The 20,656-nt window shown below is 35.7% G+C and overlaps 1 protein-coding gene across 1 annotated transcript in view; it reads left to right on the top strand.

The window, feature by feature from the left end:
• EYS (eyes shut homolog) overlaps window positions 1-20,656 on the top strand; it is a 1,696,347-nt gene that overhangs the window by 466,077 nt on the left and 1,209,614 nt on the right. The window contains 2 exon segments of the mRNA XM_032651890.1: window positions 1,104-1,200; window positions 18,605-18,616. Of these exon segments, the coding sequence (XP_032507781.1) occupies window positions 1,104-1,200; window positions 18,605-18,616 (109 nt within the window).

The following is a 20,656-nucleotide window of genomic DNA, read 5'->3' on the forward strand; positions in this document are numbered from 1 at the left end:
CATCTCAGAGAGCCCCTGCTCTTGTGTGTCCACAGAACTACGTAGACTCAACTCCATTCCCAAGTGAAAAGTTGGGCTGGCATCACCTGACACAGCTCTGTCCATTAGAAATGTAACAAAAATCTATGTGCGTTCAGTAAATTTTATAGCAGCCACATTAAAAAAAAGTTCAAAGAAACAGATGAAATTAATTTTAATAACAATCGTGTGTTTAACTCTTTATATCCAAATTATTACCATTACAACATGTAATAAAATTATTAGTGAGATACTTTATATTCTTTTTTAATATTAACTTTTCCAAATCCAGTGTGTATTTTATACTTACAGCCTCATTTGGGACCAGGCACATTTCAATGCCCTATAACCACAGGTGGTCAGTGGCTACTGGTACTGAACAGAGAAGATCAAGATAACACCTAACATTGATGCTACAATTTTTCGTATTTCTAAATCTAGAATTGCTAAACCTTAGAGCCCAAATTCTAACTTTTTGAAAAGAGCTCTAGTCTTCAAAATTATTTTTAATGTATAAATCACTGTCCCACCATAATTTGAGGTGTCTTTTGGGTTGTTTTTCTATTTGCCCAATCAGGAAAAGCAATTTTGCTTCCAGTGTTTTGAATATTGTTATAAACCAATTCGATTTTTCAGAAAAATAATATGCAAAGTTTTACAATTTCAATAAATGAACAACACTACACTTACATAAGTTAATTATTTGTAAGTAATATCACAAAGCTGTCAGAAGGTTTATTTTGTTGTACTTATTTTTTTAACTCATGAGCTAGTTGCCAAGTACCACATTTAGTTATTTAGTTTTACACAATCACTAGTCTTCATATTACTAATACACTACTTTTATATTAACATTTAACAAGACCAATAGCTCTGTATTGTGAGCTTGACACATAAATATTAACTTTTACTGAATTAGATACTAAAGAATACCATTCACATAGTTTTTAAACTGCGGTGAAGTAATTTTTGACAAGTATTGACATTCTATAAAAATTGAAAAAAATCATAAATTGACAGAGATCAAAATAACCAAGAGTAATAAGAAATGACCTAAAGGTTGTATAATTTTCATATTCCCTTAGAACCACCAATGCATGTGCCTTTCTGGTTGGGAAGGATATTTTTGTGAACAAGAATTCAATGACTGCAAAAAGAATCCCTGTAAGAACAATTCCACCTGTATGACCTTGACAACGGCTATCGGTGAGTAATATATTCACTGTTTCTTTACAAAATTGCTTGGAATTCACGATGTCTTTGGGATATATCCAGACATTGTTTTCACTTTACATCAATTAATTAAAATAATGGTATTAAGGTGAATAACCATTTCCGAAAAGATAGTGTCACGTTCGTTTAAAATTTGCAAATACCAAAGTGCAGATGTCCAGTCAAAAAAGGAATAAACAAATTTTAACTTGGAAATGCAATGTCCAGATGTGGCTCATCTTACGAATACCTTTATTTCTTCAAAACACGCTTTTGTCATTTCAGCATTGTTTCGGGTCATTCCATGCAAAATCAGTGCCACAATACGTGTCCTTAGTGGGTCTATTAAATTCAAATTATTTCTTATAAATTAATCATGAGTTTGGATTATTTTAGTCAAATTATTGGTAAATTTTACAACATTTACTATCCACATGTTCCATACTACAATTATATATGTATGTATATATATATATTAAAACATCTTTATTGGGGTATAATTGCTTTACAATGGTGTGTTAGTTTCTGCTTTATAACAAAGTGAATCAGTTATACATATATTCCCATATCTCTTCCCTCTTGCCTCTCTCTCCCTCCAACCCTCCCTATCCCACCCCTCCAGGTGGTCACAAAGCACCGAGCCGACATCCCTGTGCCATGCAGCTGCTTCATACTAGCTATCTACCTTGCGTTGTTAGTGTATGTATGTCCATGACTCTCTCTCGCCCTGTCACAGCTCACCCTTCCCTCTCCCCATATCCTCAAGTCCATTCTCCAGTAGATCTGTGTCTTTATTCCTGTCTTACCCCTAGGTTCTTCATGACATTTTTTTTCCTTTCTTAACTTCCATATATATGCATTAGCATATGGTATTTGTCTTTCTCTTTCTGACTTACTTCACTCTGTGTGACAGACTCTAGGTCTATCCACCTCATTACAAATAGCTCCATTTCGTCTCTTTTTATGGCTGAGTAATATTCTATTGTATATATGTGCCACATCTTCTTTATCCATTCATCCGATGATGGGCACTTAGGTTGTTTCCATCTCTGGGCTATTGTAAATAGAGCTGCAATGAACATTTTGGTGCATGACTCTTTTTGAATTTTGGTTTTCTTAGGGTATATGCCCAGTAGTGGGATTGCTGGGTCATATGGTAGTTCTATTTGTAGTTTTTTAAGGAATCTCCATACTGTTCTCAATAGTGGCTGAACCAATTCACATTCCCACTAGCAGTGCAAGAGTGTTCCCTTTTCTCCACACCCTCTCCAGCATTTATTGTTTCTAGATTTTTGATGATAGCCATTCTGACTGGAGTGAGATGATATCTCATTGTAGTTTTGATTTGCATTTCTCTAATGATTAATGATGTTGAGCATTCTTTCATGTGTTTGTTGGCAGTCTGTATAGCTTCTTTTGAGAAATGTCTATTTAGGTCTTCTGCCCATTTTTGGATTGGTTTTTTTGTTTCTTTGTTATAGAGCTGCATGAGCTGCTTGTAAATTTTGGAGATTAATCCATTGTCAGTTGCTTCATTTGCAAATATTATCCCCCATTCTGAGGGTTGTCTTTTGGTCTTGTTTATGGTTTCCTTTGCTGTGCAAAAGCTTTTATGTTGCATCAGCTACCATTTGTTTATTTTTGTTTTTATTTCCATTTCTCTAGGAGGTGGGTCAAAAAGGACCTTGCTGTGATTTATGTCATAGAGTGTTCTGCCTATGTTTTCCTCTAAGAGTTTGATAGTTTCTGGCCTTACATTTAGGTCTTTAATCCATTTTGAGCTTATTTTTGTGTATGATGTTAGGGAGTGATCTAATCTCATACTTTTACATGTACCTGTCCTGTTTTCCCAGCACCACTTATTGAAGAGGCTGTCCTTTCTCCACTGTACATTCCTGCCACCTTTATCAAAGATAAGGTGTCCATATGTGCGTGGGTTTATCTCTGGGCTTTCTATCCTGTTCCATTGATCTATATTTCTGTTTTTGTGCCAGTACCATACTGTCTTGATTGCTGTAGCTTTGTAGTATAGTCTGAAGTCAGGGAACCTGATTCCTCCAGGTCCGTTTTTTGTTCTCAAGATTGCTTTGGCTATTCGGGGTCTTTTGTGTTTCCATACAAATTGCGAATTTTTTTGTTCTAGTTCTGTGAAAAATGCCAGTGGTAGTTTGATAGGGATTGCATTGAATCTATAGATTGCTTTGGGTAGTAGAGTCATTTTCACAATGTTGATTCTTCCAATCCAAGAACATGGTATATCTCTCCATCTATTTGTATCATCTTTAATTTCTTTCATCAGTGTCTTATAATTTTTCTGCATACAGGTTTTTTTATCTCCTTAGGTAGGTTTATTCCTAAATATTTTATTATTTTTGTTGCAATGGTAAATGGGAGTGTTTTCTTGATTTCACTTTCAGATTTTTCATCATTAATTTATAGGAATGCCAGAGATTTCTGTGCATTAATTTTGTATCCTGCTACTTTACCAAATTCATTGATTAGATCTAGTAGTTTTCTGGTAGCATCTTTAGGACATCTGCACTTTGGTATCATGTCATCTGCAAACAGTGACAGCTTCACTTCTTCTTTTCTGATTTGGATTCCTTTTATTTCCTTTTCTTCTCTGATTGCTGTGGTTAAAACTTCCAAAACTATGTTGAATAAGAGTGGTGAGAGTGGGCAACCTTGTCTTGTTCCTGATCTTAGTGGAAATGCTTTCAGTTTTTCACCATTGAGGATGATGTTGGCTGTGGGCTTGTCACATATGGCCTTTATTTTGTTGAGGAAAGTTCCCTCTATGCCTACTTTCTGCAGGGTTTTTATCAAAAATGGGTGTTGAATTTTGTCGAAAGCTTTCTCTGCATCTGTTGAGATGATCATATGGTTTTTTTTCCTTCAGTTTGTTAATATGGTTTATCACATTGATAGATTTGCATATATTGAAACATCCTTGCATTCCTGGAATAAACCCCACTTGATCATGGTGTATGATCCTTTTAATGTGCTGTTGGATTCTGTTTGCTAGTATTTTGTTGAGGATTTTTGCATCTATGTTCATCAGTGATATTGGCCTGTAGTTTTCTTTCTTTGTGACATCCTTGTCTGGTTTTGGTATCAAGGTGATGGTGGCCTCGTAGAAGGAATTTGGGAGTGTTCCACCCTCTGCTATATTTTGGAAGAGTTTGAGAAGGATAGGTGTTAGCTCTTCTCTAAATGTTTGATAGAATTCGCCTGTGAAGCCATCTGGTCCTGGGCTTTTGTTTGTTGGAAGATTTTTAATCACAGTTTCAATTTCAGTGCTTGGGATTGGTCTGTTCATATTTTCTATTTCTTCCTGATTCATTCTTGGCAGGTTGTGCATTTCCAAGAATTTGTCCATTTCTTCCAGGTTTTCCATTTTATTGGCATAGAGTTGCTTGTAGTAATCTCTCATGATGTTTTGTATTTCTGCAGTGTCAGTTGTTACTTCTTTTTCATTTCTAATCCTATTGATTTGAGTCTTCTCCCTTTTTTTCTTGATGAGTCTGGCTAATGGTTTATTAATTTTGTTTATCTTCTCAAAGAACCAGCTTTTAGTTTTATTGATCTTTGCTATTGTTTCCTTCATTTCTTTTTCATTTATTACTGATCTGATTTTTATGATTTCTTTCCTTCTGCTCACTTTGCGTTTTTTTGGTTCTTCTTTCTCTAATTGCTTGAGGTGCAAGGTTAGGTTGTTTATTCGAGATGTTTACTGCTTCTTAAGGTGAGCTTGTATTGCTATAAACTTCCCCCTTAAAACTGCTTTTGCTGTATCCCATAGGTTTTGGGTCGTTGTGTCTCCATTGTCATTTGTTTCTAGGTATTTTTTTTTATTTCCTCTTTGATTTCTTGAGTGATCACTTCATTATTAAGTAGTTTATTGTTTAGCCTCCATGTGTTTGTATATTTTACAGATCTTTGCCTGTAATTGATACCTAGTCTCATGGCATTGTGGTTGGAAAACATACTTGATACAATTTCAATTTTCTTAAATTTACCAAGGCTTGATTTGTGACCCAAGATATGATCTATCCTGGAAAAGGTTCCATAAGCACTTGAGAAAAATGTGTATTCTGTTGTTTTTGGATGGAGTGTCCTATAAATATCAATTAAGTCCATCTTGTTTAATGTATCATTTAAAGCTTGTGTTTCCTTATTTATTTTCATTTTGGATGATCTGTCCATGGGTGAAAGTGGGGTGTTAAAGTCCCCTACTATGAATGTGTTACTGTCGATTTCACCTTTTATGGCTGTTAGTATTTGCCTTATGTACTGAGGTGCTCCTATGTTGGGTGCATAAATATTTACAATTGTTATATCTTCTTCTTGGATCGATCCCTTGATCATTATGTAGTGTCCTTCTTTGTCTCTTCTAATAGTCTTTATTTTATAGTCTATTTTGTCTGATATGAGAATTGCTACTCCAGCTTTCTTTTGGTTTCCATTTGCATGGAATATCTTTTTCCATCCCCTTACTTTCAGTCTGTATGTGTCTCTAGGTCTGAAGTGGGTCTCTTGTAGATAGAATATATAAGGGTCTTGCTTTAGTATCCATTCAGCCAATCTGTGTCTTTTGGTGGGAGCATTTAGTCCATTTACATTTAAGGTAATTATCGATATGTATGTTCCTATTCCCATTTCTAAATTGTTTTGGGTTCATTATTATAGGTTTTCCTTCTCTTGTGTTTCGTGTCTAGTGAAGTTCCTTTAGCATTTGTTGTAAAGCTGGTTTGTTTGGTGGTGCTGAACTCTCTCAGCTTTTGCTTGTCTGTAAAGGTTTTAATTTCTCCATCAAATCTGAATGAGATCCTTGCTGGGTAGAATAATCTTGGTTTCAGGTTTTTCTCCTTCATCACTTTCAGCATGTCCAGACACTCCCTTCTGGCTTGTAGGGTTTCTGCTGAGAGATCAGCTGGTAACCTTATGGGGATTCCCTTTGTGTTATTTGTTGTTTTTCCCTTGCTGCTTTTAATATGCTTTCTTTGTATTTAATTTTTGACAGTTTGATTAATAAGTGTCTTTGCGTATTTCTCCTTGGATTTATCCTGTATGGGACTCTCTGTGCTTCCTGGACTTGATTAACTATTTCCTTTCCCATATTAGGGAAGTTTTCAACTATAATCTCTTCAAATATTTTCTCAGTCCCTTACTTTTTCTCTTCTTCTTCTGGAACCCCTATAATTCGAATGTTGGTGTGTTAAATGTTGTCCCAGAGGTCTCTGAGACTGTCCTCAGTTCTTTTCATTCTTTTTTCTTTATTCTGCTCTGCAGTAGTTATTTCCACTATTTTATATTCCAGGTCAGTTATCCATTCTTCTGCCTCAGTTATTCTGCTATTGATCCTATCTAGAGTACTTTTAATATCATTTATTGTGTTGTTCATCATTGCTTGTTTCATCTTTATTTCTTCTAGTTCCTTGTTAACAGTTTCTTGCATTTTGTCCATTCTATTTCCAAGATTTTGGATCATCCTTACTATCATTATTCTGAATTCTTTTTCAGGTAGACTGCCTATTTCCTCCTCATTTGTTAGGTCTGGTGCATTTTTATCTTGCTCCTTTATCTGCTGTGTGTTTTTCTGTCTTCTCATTTTGCTTATCTTACTGTGTTTGGGGTCTCCTTTTTGCAGGCTGCACGTTCGTAGTTCCCGCTGTTTTTGATGTCTGTCTCCAGTGGCTAAGTTTGGTTCAGTGGGTTGTGTAGGCTTCCTGGTGGAGGGGACTAGTGCCTGTGTTGTGGAGGATGAGGCTAGATCTTGTCTCTCTAGTGGGCAGGTCCACGTCTGGTCGTGTGTTTTGGGGTGTCTGTGGCCTTATTATGATTTTAGGCAGCCTCTCTGCTAATGGGTGGGGTTGTGTTCCTGTTTTGCTAGTTGTTTCGCATAGGTTGTCCAGCACTGTAGCTTGCTGGTCGTTGAGTGAAGCTGGAGGTCTCTGGGAGATTTTTGCCGTTTCATATTATGTGGAGCTGGGAGGTCTCTTGTTGACCAGTGTCCTGAAGTTGGTTCTCCCACCTCAGAGGCAGAGCCCTAACTCCTGGCTGGAGCACCAAGAGCCTTTCATCCACACATCTCAGAATAAAAGGGAGAAAATGTAGAGAGAATTAGTTGAAGTATGAAGAAAGAAAGAAAGAAAGAAAGGAGGGAAGGAAGGAATTAAAGAAGGAAGGAAGAAAGAAAGAAAAAGCAAAGAAAGAAAGAAGGCCAGAAGGAGAGAAAGGAGGGAGGGAGGGAGGGAGGGAGGAAGGAAGGAGGGAAGGAAGGAAAAAAGACAGAAAGAAGATACAGTAAAATAAAATAAAGTATAATAAAGTTATTGAATTAAAAAATAATTATTTACAAAAAAAAAAAGGGACGGATAGAACCTTAGGACAAATGTTGGAAGCAAAGCTATACAGACAAAATCTTACACAGAAGCATACACATACACCCTCACAAAAAGAGGTAAAGGGGAAAAAAATCATAAATCTTGCTCTCGAAGCCCACCTCCTCAATTTGGGATGATTCGTTGTCTAAAGGAGGGAAGGAAGGTAAGAAAGAAAGAAAGAAAGAAGGTAAAGTATAATAAAGTTATTAAAATTATTAAGAAAAAAAGTTAAGAAAAAAACCATGGACGGATAGAACCCTAGGACAAATGGTGGAAGCAAAGCTATACAGACAAGATCTCACACAGAAGCATACACACACACATTCACAAAAAGAAAAAGGGGAAAAAAAATCATAGATCTTGCTCTCGAAGCCCACCTCCTCAATTTGGGATGATTCGTTGTCTATTCATGTATTCCACAGATGCAGGGTACATCAAGTTGATTGTGGAGCCTTAATCCGCTGTTTCTGAGGCTGCTGGGAGAGATTTCCCTTTCTCTTCTTTGTTCTCACAGCTCCCAGGAGCTCAGCTTTAGATTTGGCCCTGCCTCTGCGTGTAGGTCGCTGGAGGGTGTCTGTTTTTTGTTCAGACAGGACGGGGTTAAGGGAGCCCTGATTCGGGGGCTCTGGCGCACTCAGGCCGGGGGAGGGAGGGGCACTGCTTGCGGGGTGGGCCTGAGGCGGCAGAGGCCGGCGTGACGTTGCACCAGCCTGAGGCCCGCCGTGCGTTCTCCCGGGGAAGTTGTCCCTGGATCCCAGGAACCTGGAAGTGGTGGGCTGCAGAGGCTCCCCGGAATAGGGGTGTGGATAGTTACCTGTGCTCGCACACAGGCCCCTTGGTGGCGGCAGCAGCAGCCTTAGCGTCTCCCGCCTGTCCCTGGGGTCCGCGCTTTTAGCCGCGGCTCGCGCCCGTCTCTGGAGTTCCTTTAAGCAGCGCTCTTAAACCCTTCTCCTCGTGTACCAGGAAACAAAGAGGGAAGAAAAAGTCTCTTGCCTCTTCGGAAGGTGCAGACTTTTCCCCGGACTCCCTCCCCGCTAGCCGTGGTGCACTAACCCCTTCGGACTATATTCAAGCCGGCAACACCAGTCCTCTCCCTGTGCTCCGACCGAAACCCGAGCCTCAGCTCACAGCCCCGCCCGCCCCGGCGGGTGAGCAGACAAGCTTCTCGGGCTGGTGAGTGCCGGTCGGCACAGATCCTCTGTGCGGGAATCTCCCCGCTTTGCCCTCCACACCCCTGTTGCTGTGCACTCCTCCGCGGCTCTGAAGCTCCCCCCTCCGCCTCCCACAGTCTCCGCCCGCGAAGGGGCTTCCTAGTGTGTGGAAACTTTTCCTCCTTCACTGCTCCCTCCCACTGGTGCTGTCCCTATTCTTTTGTCTCTGTTTTTTTCTTATTTTCTTTTGCCCTACCCAGGTACGTGGGGAGTTTCTTGCCTTTTGGGAGGTCTGAGGTCTTCTGCCAGCCTTCAGTAGGTGTTCTGTAGTAGTTGTTCCACGTGTAGATGTATTTCTGGTGTATCTGTGGGGAGGAAGGTGATCTCCACGTCTTACTCTTCCGTCATCTTCAAGGTCCCCCTACAATTCTATTATTAACTGATTTTTAGATGAGAAGTTTGAAGAAACTAAATAGAAATTCTGAGTAGCCACTGCTATTATTCCAAAACTTTAATAACCAAATATATAGTTGTAAATAGTTTTTCACTTTTTACTTCTTTGGTGTGTGCACTAGGTCCCTTAAGCAGATGCAAAATCAGGCGTACTGTAACTACAAAGATGTTCTTATCACACAAGCAGAATAATCGAATACAAATATAGTTATATAATTATATTTCTAGGGATAAATCAAAGTGGTTTCAGGACGTCCTCTAAAATAACTCATAAACTGTCTTTTGTCTTGTGATTAAAATTGAGAATTCTGAATCATCTCAAGCATGTAAGAGTTTTTGCAAATGTTCTTCATGTTTAGTGACTGAAATGGGAAGTAAGACTTAGACTAGTCAACAGTAGGCACTTTATTTCATTATAAGGGAATTCTGAAATAGCTGGCATTTCAATAGCTGTTAGAAAAATAATGAATAACTTCCGTAATATAGGAAAACTCCCAATGACAATAGTTGACATTAGTTTAAAATACAAAAATGTAAAAACCCAGAGTTATTTTTGTGATATATCAATTATTAAGATTGATATATTATCACAAATTAATATTTACTGCCTATCCATCTATGTAGTGGGAGAAAGAATCAACTTTTGTTAGGCTATTGAAAAAAACTTTTCATAATTATCCATTTATTTTATTTTTCTTAAATAGCTCTATTAATTATAACCTACAATATATAAAATGAATTTTCCAGGATAGTTTTCAGACTCTGAGATATCCTTTTAAACAGTCAGCTGTCTCTTAAGTTCCTGAAGATAATTAGTTTATGCATTTGTGTATGTGTATGTGACATGTAATTTTGGGATGGCTTAAGAAAGTGGGGTTTTGGCCTGGATGGGATATTGTCAGGAGGTGGGAAGCATTCTGTGATTGGGTTTATAATGAATCTCATGTAGAAGGATGGAAAACTAGACAGAGGGGGGAACCAACATGTTTACAGAGGCAGCGATCCTTCTTAATAGCCATTTTAGGGGAAGGTTTGCCATTCTTGTGGTTTAGATAATGTTCATGTTTTTGTTTGTATTCAGATATGTTTGTGGGGTAAGCTTATTTACTTATTTATTTTGTGGTACGCGGGCCTCTCACTATTGTGGCCTCTCCCGTTGAGGAGCACAGGCTCTGGATGCGCAAGCTCAGCGGCCATGGCTCATGGGTCCAGCCGCTCCGCGGCATGTGGGATCTTCCCGGACTGGGGCATGAACCCGTGTCCCCTGCATCGGCAGGCGGACTCCCAACCACTGTGCCACAAGGGAAGCCCTATGCTTATTTTTGTTATGATTCATCAGGGTCACAGAGTAGCCTTGTCTCATTTTGATGTTCTTTGAAATTGTCTATTGAAGTGTTCAACAGGAGAACTGCAACATGTAGCTGTTAACCTAGCTTCTAGTTCCTGGCCAGCTCCTGGGAATTCTGGATTTAGTTGCTGCTTTCTCTTTCCTGAAATATATTCTCATTGATTGTGGAGGGGGACAGAAATACATGTATGTGCGTGTGAAATATATCACTTATTTGTATAAAATATGTTATCCTCATAACGTCAATCAAACAGAATGAGAAGACACAAGTATTAATTTATTATCCAGCATGATGGTACTTTTATTTAGATTAAAACACTGTCATTTGATTAAGAGGCCTTAAAGATCTAAAACAAAACAAGCAACAAAGTCTAGAAGGCTTAATTAAAATACACTTTATTTTAATATTCATGAGACATAATCAGTCTTTCTAGAAACTCTGACACCACTAGTTGTGAACTCTTAATGACAAATTTATAAACGTGTCAGAAGAGTTTGCCTCTTAAATTAACACAAACACTCTTAGTCACTTTATCATGCTTCAGATTTTTCAAAGATTACTGATTGTATTTCCAAGATGTAGGGTTGCATTTTTTTCTTGGTATAAAAATAGAAGTCCAGATGAAGTAAGCTTTCTGACTGTGCTTCTTCTTTTTGATTTTAAACCTGAAAATGTATTAATACAAATGTTCATGTTATATTAACATTGGCTTTACTAGTTTGTAAGGGGAAGAAAACATTCAATAAATACACTATCAATGAGGTGACCATAATTAGTATATGTGTTATATAAATATGATGACTCACTATTTAGGAATTACCAAGTTATCTTTTGTATAATTTATTGAGGTATGCAATTCACCCTTTTAATGTGTACAATTCAAGTTTTTACTATATTCACAGAAAAGTAAAAGCATTACCACAATCTTATTTTAGAACATTTTCATCACCCCAAAAGAAACCCATACCTATTAGCAGTCCCTCCGCATTTTCCCCCTCCCCTCTAGGCCCTGAAAATGACTAATCTGTTTTCTGTCTCTATGGATTTGCTTGCTCTGAATATTTCATACAAATGGAATCATGCAGTATGTGGTCTTTTGTGACTGATTCATCACACTTAGCATAATGTTTTCAAGGTTTATGTCACAGTACTTCTTTCCTTTTTATAGTCAATAATATTACATCATAAGGTTATAATACATTTGTTTATCTATTCTTCATTTGACAGACATTTAGGTTGTCTACTTTTTGACTAATATGCCCAAGTATGTGTATGCACATATTTTTCCAATTCTTTGAGTGTATAACTAGCATTAGAATTGTTGGATTATGTGATAACTCTATGTTCAACTTTTAGAAGAAAGTTCCAAACACTTGTCTAAGTAAATGCACTATTTTACAGTCCCACCAGCAATGTGTGAGGGTGTCAATTTCTCCACATCCTTGTCAGTACTTGTTAATGTCTTTTAATTTCTGATTCCAGTCATTTGAATCTTCTCTATTTTTCTCCTGGTCAATCTAGTTTAATGTCTTTTGACAGAACAAACTTTGAATTTCATTGCTTTTATATATTTCTTTTTCTTTTCTATTTCATTAATCTCATCATTTCCTTCTTCTGGCTGTGGGTTTAGTTTTATTTTTCCAGGTGGATGGTTTCATTATTGATTTAAAAATCTGTACTTTTTAAATACCAGTATTTACAAATATAAATTTTGCTCTAAGCACTGCTTTAGCTGCACCTTATAATTTTTTTGTGTTTTGTGTGTTTATTTTTATTCATCTCAGAATATTTTCTAATTTCCCATGTGATTTCATCTTCAACTCACTGGTTATTTAGGAGTGTGACATTTAATTTCCACATATTTGTGAATTCTTCAGATTTCCTTCTGATTTTAACTTCTACATTTATTGTGGTCAGAAAACATATTTTATAAGAGTTTTCCTGAAGCTTGTTTTATGAACTAACACATGGTCTATAATGGAGAATGTTCTATACCTACTTGTGAAGAACTTGTATTCTGCTGTGGTTGGGTAGATGTTCCATAGTCTGTCTTTTAGTCCTGGTTGGTTTATAATGTTGATCTAGTCCTATATATCCTTGTTGTCTCCTGCCAATTTGTTCTATTCATTATAGAAATTGGATATTGAAGTTTACAATTACTATTATTGAATTGTTTATTTACCCTTTCAATCTGTTACTCTTTGATTCATTTAACTGGGACTCTGCTTTCAGGTGTGTACATGATAGTAATTGTTAGATCTTACTGATAGATATAAATATAAATGTTCTTGTCTCGAGTAACATGTTTTTGTCTTAAAGTCTATTTTGCCTGATATTATAGTTGACTCAGCTGTCTTTTGACTATAGATTGCATAGTGTGCATTTTCCTATCCTTAATCTATTTGTGACTTTGAATATAAAGCTTTTCTCTTGTAGTTAGCATACAATTAGACTACTTTCTAAAATTCACTCTGCCAATCTCTACCTTTTAGTAGCATTATAAACTCAATTTTCACTTAATGTGAATACTGATAAAATAGGGTAAAAATATGCTATATTTTTAGGTCTTTTTGTTCCTCTGCTTCTGCACATTTGCCTTCTCTTGTGCTAGATATTTTCTGGTGTTACACTTTAATTTCCTTTCTACTTTTAGCATGTATTTTTTACTTATTTTCTTAGTGGTTATCTTATCAATTACAGTTAACTTCTTAACTTAAAACAGTCAACATAATATTGACACCAACTTAATTGCAGTTGGAGAAACTTGGCTCCACTATTGCTCCATTTCCTCCCACCTACCTTAGGCTATTATAAATAATATATAATTATTGCTTTATTCACTGTCTTTTAAATGAGATAGCAGAAGACAAGAGTAATAAGCAAAACATACGTTTATGCTGTCTTTTATATATTCACTATAACTGGTGCTCTTTGTGTGTATGCATTCAAGTTACTGTTTAGTGTCTTTTCCTTTTAGCTTAAAGGACTCCCTTTACTATTTCATATAGGGCAGTATGTTAGTGATGAATTCTCTCAGTTTTGTTTTGTTTTTTTAAATAGACTATGTAGTCCTGGAAAGAGCAGCAGTAGCCCCTTGGGTCCCTCCAATGCTGTGAGGGGCTGGGACCCCAGTGGCACCACAGGATGACACAATCTTTATTTTAATTTTTTAAATATTTATTTATTTATTTATTTTGGCTGGCCCAGTTCTTAGTTGCAGTGTGCGGGATCTTTAGTTGCGGTATGCAGACTTCTTAGTTGTGGCATGTGAACTCTTAGTTGTGGCATGCATGCAGGATGTAGTTCCCCGACCAGGGATGGAACCCAGGCCTCCTGCATTCTGAGTGTGGAGACTTACTCACTGGGCCACCAGGGAAGTCCCTCTCACAGTTATTTTAAAATCTGGGAATATCTTAATTTCTCTTTTAATTTAAAGGATAGATTTCAGGGACATAGAATTCTTGGTTGACTGTTTTTTTTTTCTTTCAGCACTTGAAATATACCTGACCTACATGGTTTTTGATAAATTGGTTGTTAATCTGACTGAGGATCTCCTGTACCTGAGTCACTTTTCTCTTGATGCTACCAGAATTCTTTATTTGTCTTTTCACATGTTGACTATCATATGTTTAGACTTTTATCTCTTTAAGTCTATCCTACTTGGAGATTGTTGAGGTTCACGGACATGCAGATTAATATTTTTCATCAAGTTTGGAAAGTTTGACATTTATTTCTTCAAATATTTTACCTTTTTCTCTCTTTTATCTGCTTCTGAAACTCTCACATGTATATGTTAATGTACTTGATGATATCCTACAGGTATCTGACTATGTTCATTTTGCTTTTTTTTTCATATCTTCAAAATCAATAATGTTAATTGATTGATTTTCAAATTCACTGCTTCCTTCTTCTGCTACCTTAAATCTGATGTTATGCCTCTCTAGTGATTTTTTAATTTCATGTTTTATACTTTTCAATTCCAGAATTTCTATTCATTTCTTTTTTGTAATTCATATCTCTTTATTGACATTCTCAATTTGGCAAGACATCAGTCTCATACTTTTAGTAATGGTTTAGATATGGTTTCTATTTTTCTTTGAACATATTTATTATAGCTGATTTAATATATTTTTCAAGTCCAATATCCAGGCTTCCTTCAGGATAATTTCTATTGATTGTTCTAATTCCTGTGTTTGGAACATACCTTTCTCTGTTTGTACAACTCATAATTTTTTAAAGTGAACACTTAGCCATTCAAATAATATAATGTGGCAAATCTGGAAATCAGATCCTGCTTCTTCTCAGTTGTTACTGGTTTTCTGTTTCTTATTTTTTTTTTTGTAATTTTTTTTTGCTATTGTTTATTTAGTGATTTTCCTGGAATAGTTGTATAAATTATTTATTTTTTGTCATATGTAACTATTGAAGTCTCTGCTCAGCTAACCTAGTGGTTAGCTAAAGATTTAACAGATTTTAAAAATTTCCTTGAACTAGTAAGTCCCCAGGCTTTACTGAGAGACTCTGTGTGTCTGGTGAGGCATGCGTTCAATGTTCAGGCAAACAGTTTACAGCTCTGTCATATTCCTCACTTCTTGCTTGCACTGAACCTCCAGGTTAGTCAGAGATAGGAGATTAAGGTCTTTTCATGTCTTTCTTAGGCAAGTGCACAAACTTTCATGTTGTATTGTGTTTTGTTTCCCAGGAATATATCTGGCTTTTCAAGGACCTCTATGAAATCTCATTACCCACTTTTACCTTTAAGTATATTGTTCAGCCTCTCATTAGCCTCAACTGGAATCATCACCTCTAGCAGCTGCAATGTTAATCAATCACCGCTGATTGTTTTTAACAAATGCCCATTATGTAGGAATTTTTTAAACAGAATGAGCTTTGATTCAGGTCAAATAAAGTCTATTCCAGAGAATGACACATTCAGAGAGATGTCAGATCAATGAAATGGTGACATTACCTGGGGAGGACCTTTTAAGTGAGCTTCAAAGCTCCACTACCCCTGCCCCCGTAATGGCTGTTAGGTAGCTCGTTTCACAGATACCATAACAGCAATGCTGTTGGTTTTCGAATATTTTGCAGAGCTGGGAAAGAGAGATGGGAATAGTGCGAGTTAAACCACCACAAAGCTGACTGTGTTTGTGAGATTTAGCCATTTTTCTTCAATAAATACTCTTCAGATTGTTGCAAGCCTTCAGTTTATTTCCAGAATTCTGAAAAAATTGACCGCGACTATGTTTTTCCAGGGTTCTTTTTCCTTTTGTGTAAGATTAGATTTTCAGAAGTCTTTCTCCACCATACTGAACTGATTCTACCAAATTATATTTTATATTACAGAGAGAATGAGAGACAGAGAGAGAGGGAGAGAGACAGTTCTAGAGTCAGAGTGTCTGGATATAGGATACAAAGTTTAGTTCTATTGCTAACGATGAGTATGAATTGGGTTAAGGAAGTTTACTAAGCTTCCAATTTCCTTATCCAGAAAGTGGAAATAATAATCATTATGTCACATAGGCTTATGATGATAATTAAATAAAATCTGTACATGAAGTATTTAGTTCATTTCTTGATATATAGTAAAGTCTAAATCACATTTTCTTATTATTGCCAACATTTGTCTTGCTTTCAAAATATATGTATGAATAAGAATAGAGTAGCATCTTATAAATGATGAATCCTTAGAATCATATAGATATCAACTCATCCTCTTTTATATATATATACACACAGACATATACGTATACAGCAAATAAAGAACACTTAAAAAGAGATTACTTTATTATTTTGTAATTAAGGAAGAGTTTATTAGCTAAGTTTAGGGCCCTCTGAAGCTTTCCTACAAATTTCCACTCAGCAAAAATTTCAGGAGTCTCAGTAAAGTATACAATGACTATCTTATTATATTTAGTGAAAAGTCAGTCTAAAAAACATCAAAAATTGCAAAGATTCTTAACTTTCACACCATTTGAAGGAATTCATATTATACATCATGATAAATGTTTAAAATAACATATATTTTAATAGATCAAAAAGAATTGCATTTCCTTGACTATATACTTATGCTCCTTGAGAAGAAAACATTAAGAAATAAAAATTTGCTGGAACATCAAATCTCTTAAGTAATCTGTGTTTCCTAAGTTACTGAACTACCTATGTATTCTCATCTCTAAACACCTGGAGTTAACATAATTTAGTGTTTACATAGTTTCAAGATATTAAAAAGCAAATTGGGCTAGGGATGTAATTTGAATGCTGACTACAACATGCCTTCTGCTATTCCTGGCATGGTTTAGAATTTAACTACCTTCTTTATTTGTGATTTTTCTTTCCCCCAAACTGTCAACAGCTTTAGCTACAGATGGGGCTCAGTATGGCAGTTATTGGACCCAGATGCCACAGTCTGGAGCACGTTTTGCCAACAGCATCTGGCTCCTTTGCTGCCTATATAATTGGCATTTGTGTTGATTCCTGGGCCTGCTTTTCTTATGGACACTACAGTGTGGGCTTGCAGAAAACACGGTTTGCCCCCAATTGACCATAAGAATTTTTTCTCAGCTTATAATTTATGCAAATTTGTCCTAGATGTCTTAAATTTTGAAGTGCTATGCATTGGGACATTTTGTGTTTCTTTAAGGACATGTTTTAAAATTTTTAATGGAAATAACTGGAAAAAAGTTTGAAACTTTATGAGTATAATTTTTAAAAATCTATGTGATCTACATGTATCCAACATATTGAATGAAAACTACAAAATTATGGTGTATTACTAGAGAGTTTTGCTTTTTTTTTCTTTGCTTAGCTTATGCATAGGAGCACAAAATGTTAAAATACAAGTAAAATAAGTGCCAATATAAATATAAAACAATAACAGAATTTTAATCCAAGCAACAGCAATCTATGGTACTCACCATTAGGAGATGAAAGAATTTTCCTTTACAAAACCCAGAATTTTGAAAAAGATATATGTTGGTATGTGAATCCTTCACCTCCTTTTTGGATAGCTACACCATATTTTATTTTATGGGTATAACATAATGACCACTCAGAGAATGTAAATGTTTTGCAGTTATAAACTATTATTTGGAGAAATCATTTATATGTGCCTCGTTACAGGCATGTATCTGTAGATTTGTACAATAAATTACTAGAAGTGAAATTGAGGAATCAAAGTCTTTCAACATTCAAGATTTGGACAGATTTTATCAAATTATCTTTTGGACAGATTTAATATTACATTCACACAGGCAATTAATGAGACTATCTGTATCAGTCACTTCTAGTTTATATTATTTTGTGCTAGAAAAAGATCTTTTAGTGAGGCTTAGATATGCCCATTTTATATATGAGAGAAATAAGACTTAGAAATTTTCAGTAATTTAAGCAAAATCACAGTGATAGAAAGTAGTGAATCCGAATATCAGACCAATATCTGTGTGACTCCAAATCCATGGTTTTAGATCACTGTCAACTAATCTTGCTTTGAATATAAAATACTACATATATTGCCACTGCCTATCCCACAGCTACCAATGAGGACAGCCACCATTGTAGTTCTAACAAATTTGTGCAAGATTAGTTATCCTTCTCTTAGTGGAAGAGTTGGAACCTCACATAATTCCGATTTCATCAAAAAAATAATAGCTCAAGGAATAAGCATACTGTCTGGACAGATGAATACATCCTATGACCAATTGTAACATTACACATAGTCTTTAGAATTTACTAAGTAAAATTACTTTTTGACAACAATAGCACAAAGGAAGGGAAGGGAAAAATCACTGTTTCTTGTTTGAAGGCTGTTACATTTCACCTTATATCATATTTGAAGATACTGATAAACTAATAAGATATTCGAGAATCACTATTGAATGAATAAATGAATTATTTTATGTCACTGAAGCTGGGTTGAAAGGAGGGAGGAAAGCGAGTTTTATCTGGCTCCATGATATTTTTTTCAGAATGAATCAAGTTCCTGTTTTTTCCCACCTGAAAAACTCCCTGTATACCCTCTGTATTAGTTTCCTAGGTGATGATTTGTGTTCCTTAGCTTCTGCTGTACCACCCCAGTCTCTGCCTTCATCTCTTCCTGGCACTCTTCCTGTGTACTTGTCCAGCTCTCTCTCCAAAGTCCCCCTTATAAGGACATCAGTAACATTGGATTAAAGCTAATCCACTAATTAGCTCACGTTAACTTGATGACTTCTGTAGAGACCCCATTTCCAAAGGCCACATTTTGAGGTTCTGAGGGTTAGGACTTCAAGGTCTTTTAGGGGCATTTAATTCAAGTTAATAACACCTTCCATGTATTAAAACATTTCTCATAACCATAACAGCCCAGAATTTTATAATTTAACATAGCCATACGTACAATGTCTTGAATTTTATTACAGAGCTGTGTCAGAATATATTTAAATATTATTTCTATTACTTAAAAAAGTAGGAAAAATCTTTGAGTGTTAGATCATCTCATTTCATATGGAACTCTAGTAAAAGTCTAGATTAAAAGTGTTATCGTCTTAAAATGGGTTTTATTTGTTTGCTTGTACTTTAAGATTTGTTTTTGAAATGGTGACTTGTTTCATACAAAGCCCTGGAAATTATAAAATTTGAAAAAAATGCAAAATAAAAACAAAACAATTTAGATACTTTCAGCAATCGTTCATTAGAAAACCTTCAGCCATCTCTTGCCTCATATTTGATGGTGCATGTGAAGGCAAACACCCAGTGAAGACTTGTGAATAAATAAACTAGTGACTTTATTATTCCATTACTTGTTATAATGAAGAAATGTGCATAAACCTAGCCATTAAAAGAAATTCAGGTTTGAAATGTGGTATATTTTGGTTAACTACTAAATACTGTTGTCCTCATTGCTACACACACTTGCTTATATTTGAGAACTCTATTGGACATTTGGTTTATGGTTTTCAATAAGTGGATCCTCTAGCACCAACTTTTAGTCACAGAGACTTAATGTTATTTATTTCATTTAAAGTATGAGCTTGTTCCCAGTTATTTTCTTTTAGAGAAACAGCTCTTTTGAAAAAGAGAATTTTTTCCTTGTCGAGCCCTTCTTAACTTAATGAAGTTGAAATTGCTTTCCTCAGTATTTATATTTCTGCTCACTTGTTCTTAGAATTCCACATTCTTTCTATTAATTTTCATCTATCTCTACTTGGCTTCACTCTTTCTTGTTTTAATGTAACCTTACTGGATTGATTGTTTCTTCTCTGTTAACATACAGCTTGGGCTTTTCTATTCTCAATGAACATGTGTTGATCTGGGTTCAATTCTAGCCCTGACATTTTTTCTGAATACATTTTAATATAGACTTTATATAAAAATCAGTTATAGGATTACAGAACAAAATTTTGTAAAAAATAGATTTCCCATATGAGCCCTAAAAAATTCTCTATACTCCACCTATCCATCCTCTCCTCCTTTACACCCCTGGCAAAACTGACCTTGTTACTGTCTTTATAGTTTTGCCTTTTCCAGAATGTCATATAAATGGAATCATATGTTATGTATTATTTTTCAGACTGGCTTCTTTCACTTAGTAATATGCATTTAAGTTTCTTCTATGTCTTTATAGCTTGATAGCTCATTTATTTTTATTGCTGAATAACACTTTTTTTTTCAACCATCAACTTATTGAAGGGCAACTTAGTTGATTCCAATTTTTGGCAATTATGAATAGGCTAGTGTAAAGATCTATGTGCAGGGTTTTTTTTTTTTTTGTGTGTGTGTGTGTACATAGATTTTCAACTTATTTGAATAAATACCTAGGAATGAGATTGCTGGATCTTGTGATAAGCTTATGTATGTTTAGCTTTGTAAAACCTGCCAGATTGTATATCAAACCAAGTGTAAGGTTTTGCATTCCTACCAGCAATGAATGAGAGTTTCTATTGCCTCCAGTCCTTGTCAGCATTAGGTGTTATCAATGTTTTTAATTTGTCTTTCTAGTAGGTGTGTAGGTATATTTCATTGTCGTTTTATTTGGAATTCCAATGACACAGGGTGCTGAGCATCTTTTTGTATGTGTATCTGTCATTTGTATATCTTCATTGGTTAA

The sequence above is a fragment of the Phocoena sinus genome, chromosome 12 (assembly GCF_008692025.1).
Source record: "Phocoena sinus isolate mPhoSin1 chromosome 12, mPhoSin1.pri, whole genome shotgun sequence".
NCBI lineage: Eukaryota > Metazoa > Chordata > Mammalia > Artiodactyla > Phocoenidae > Phocoena > Phocoena sinus.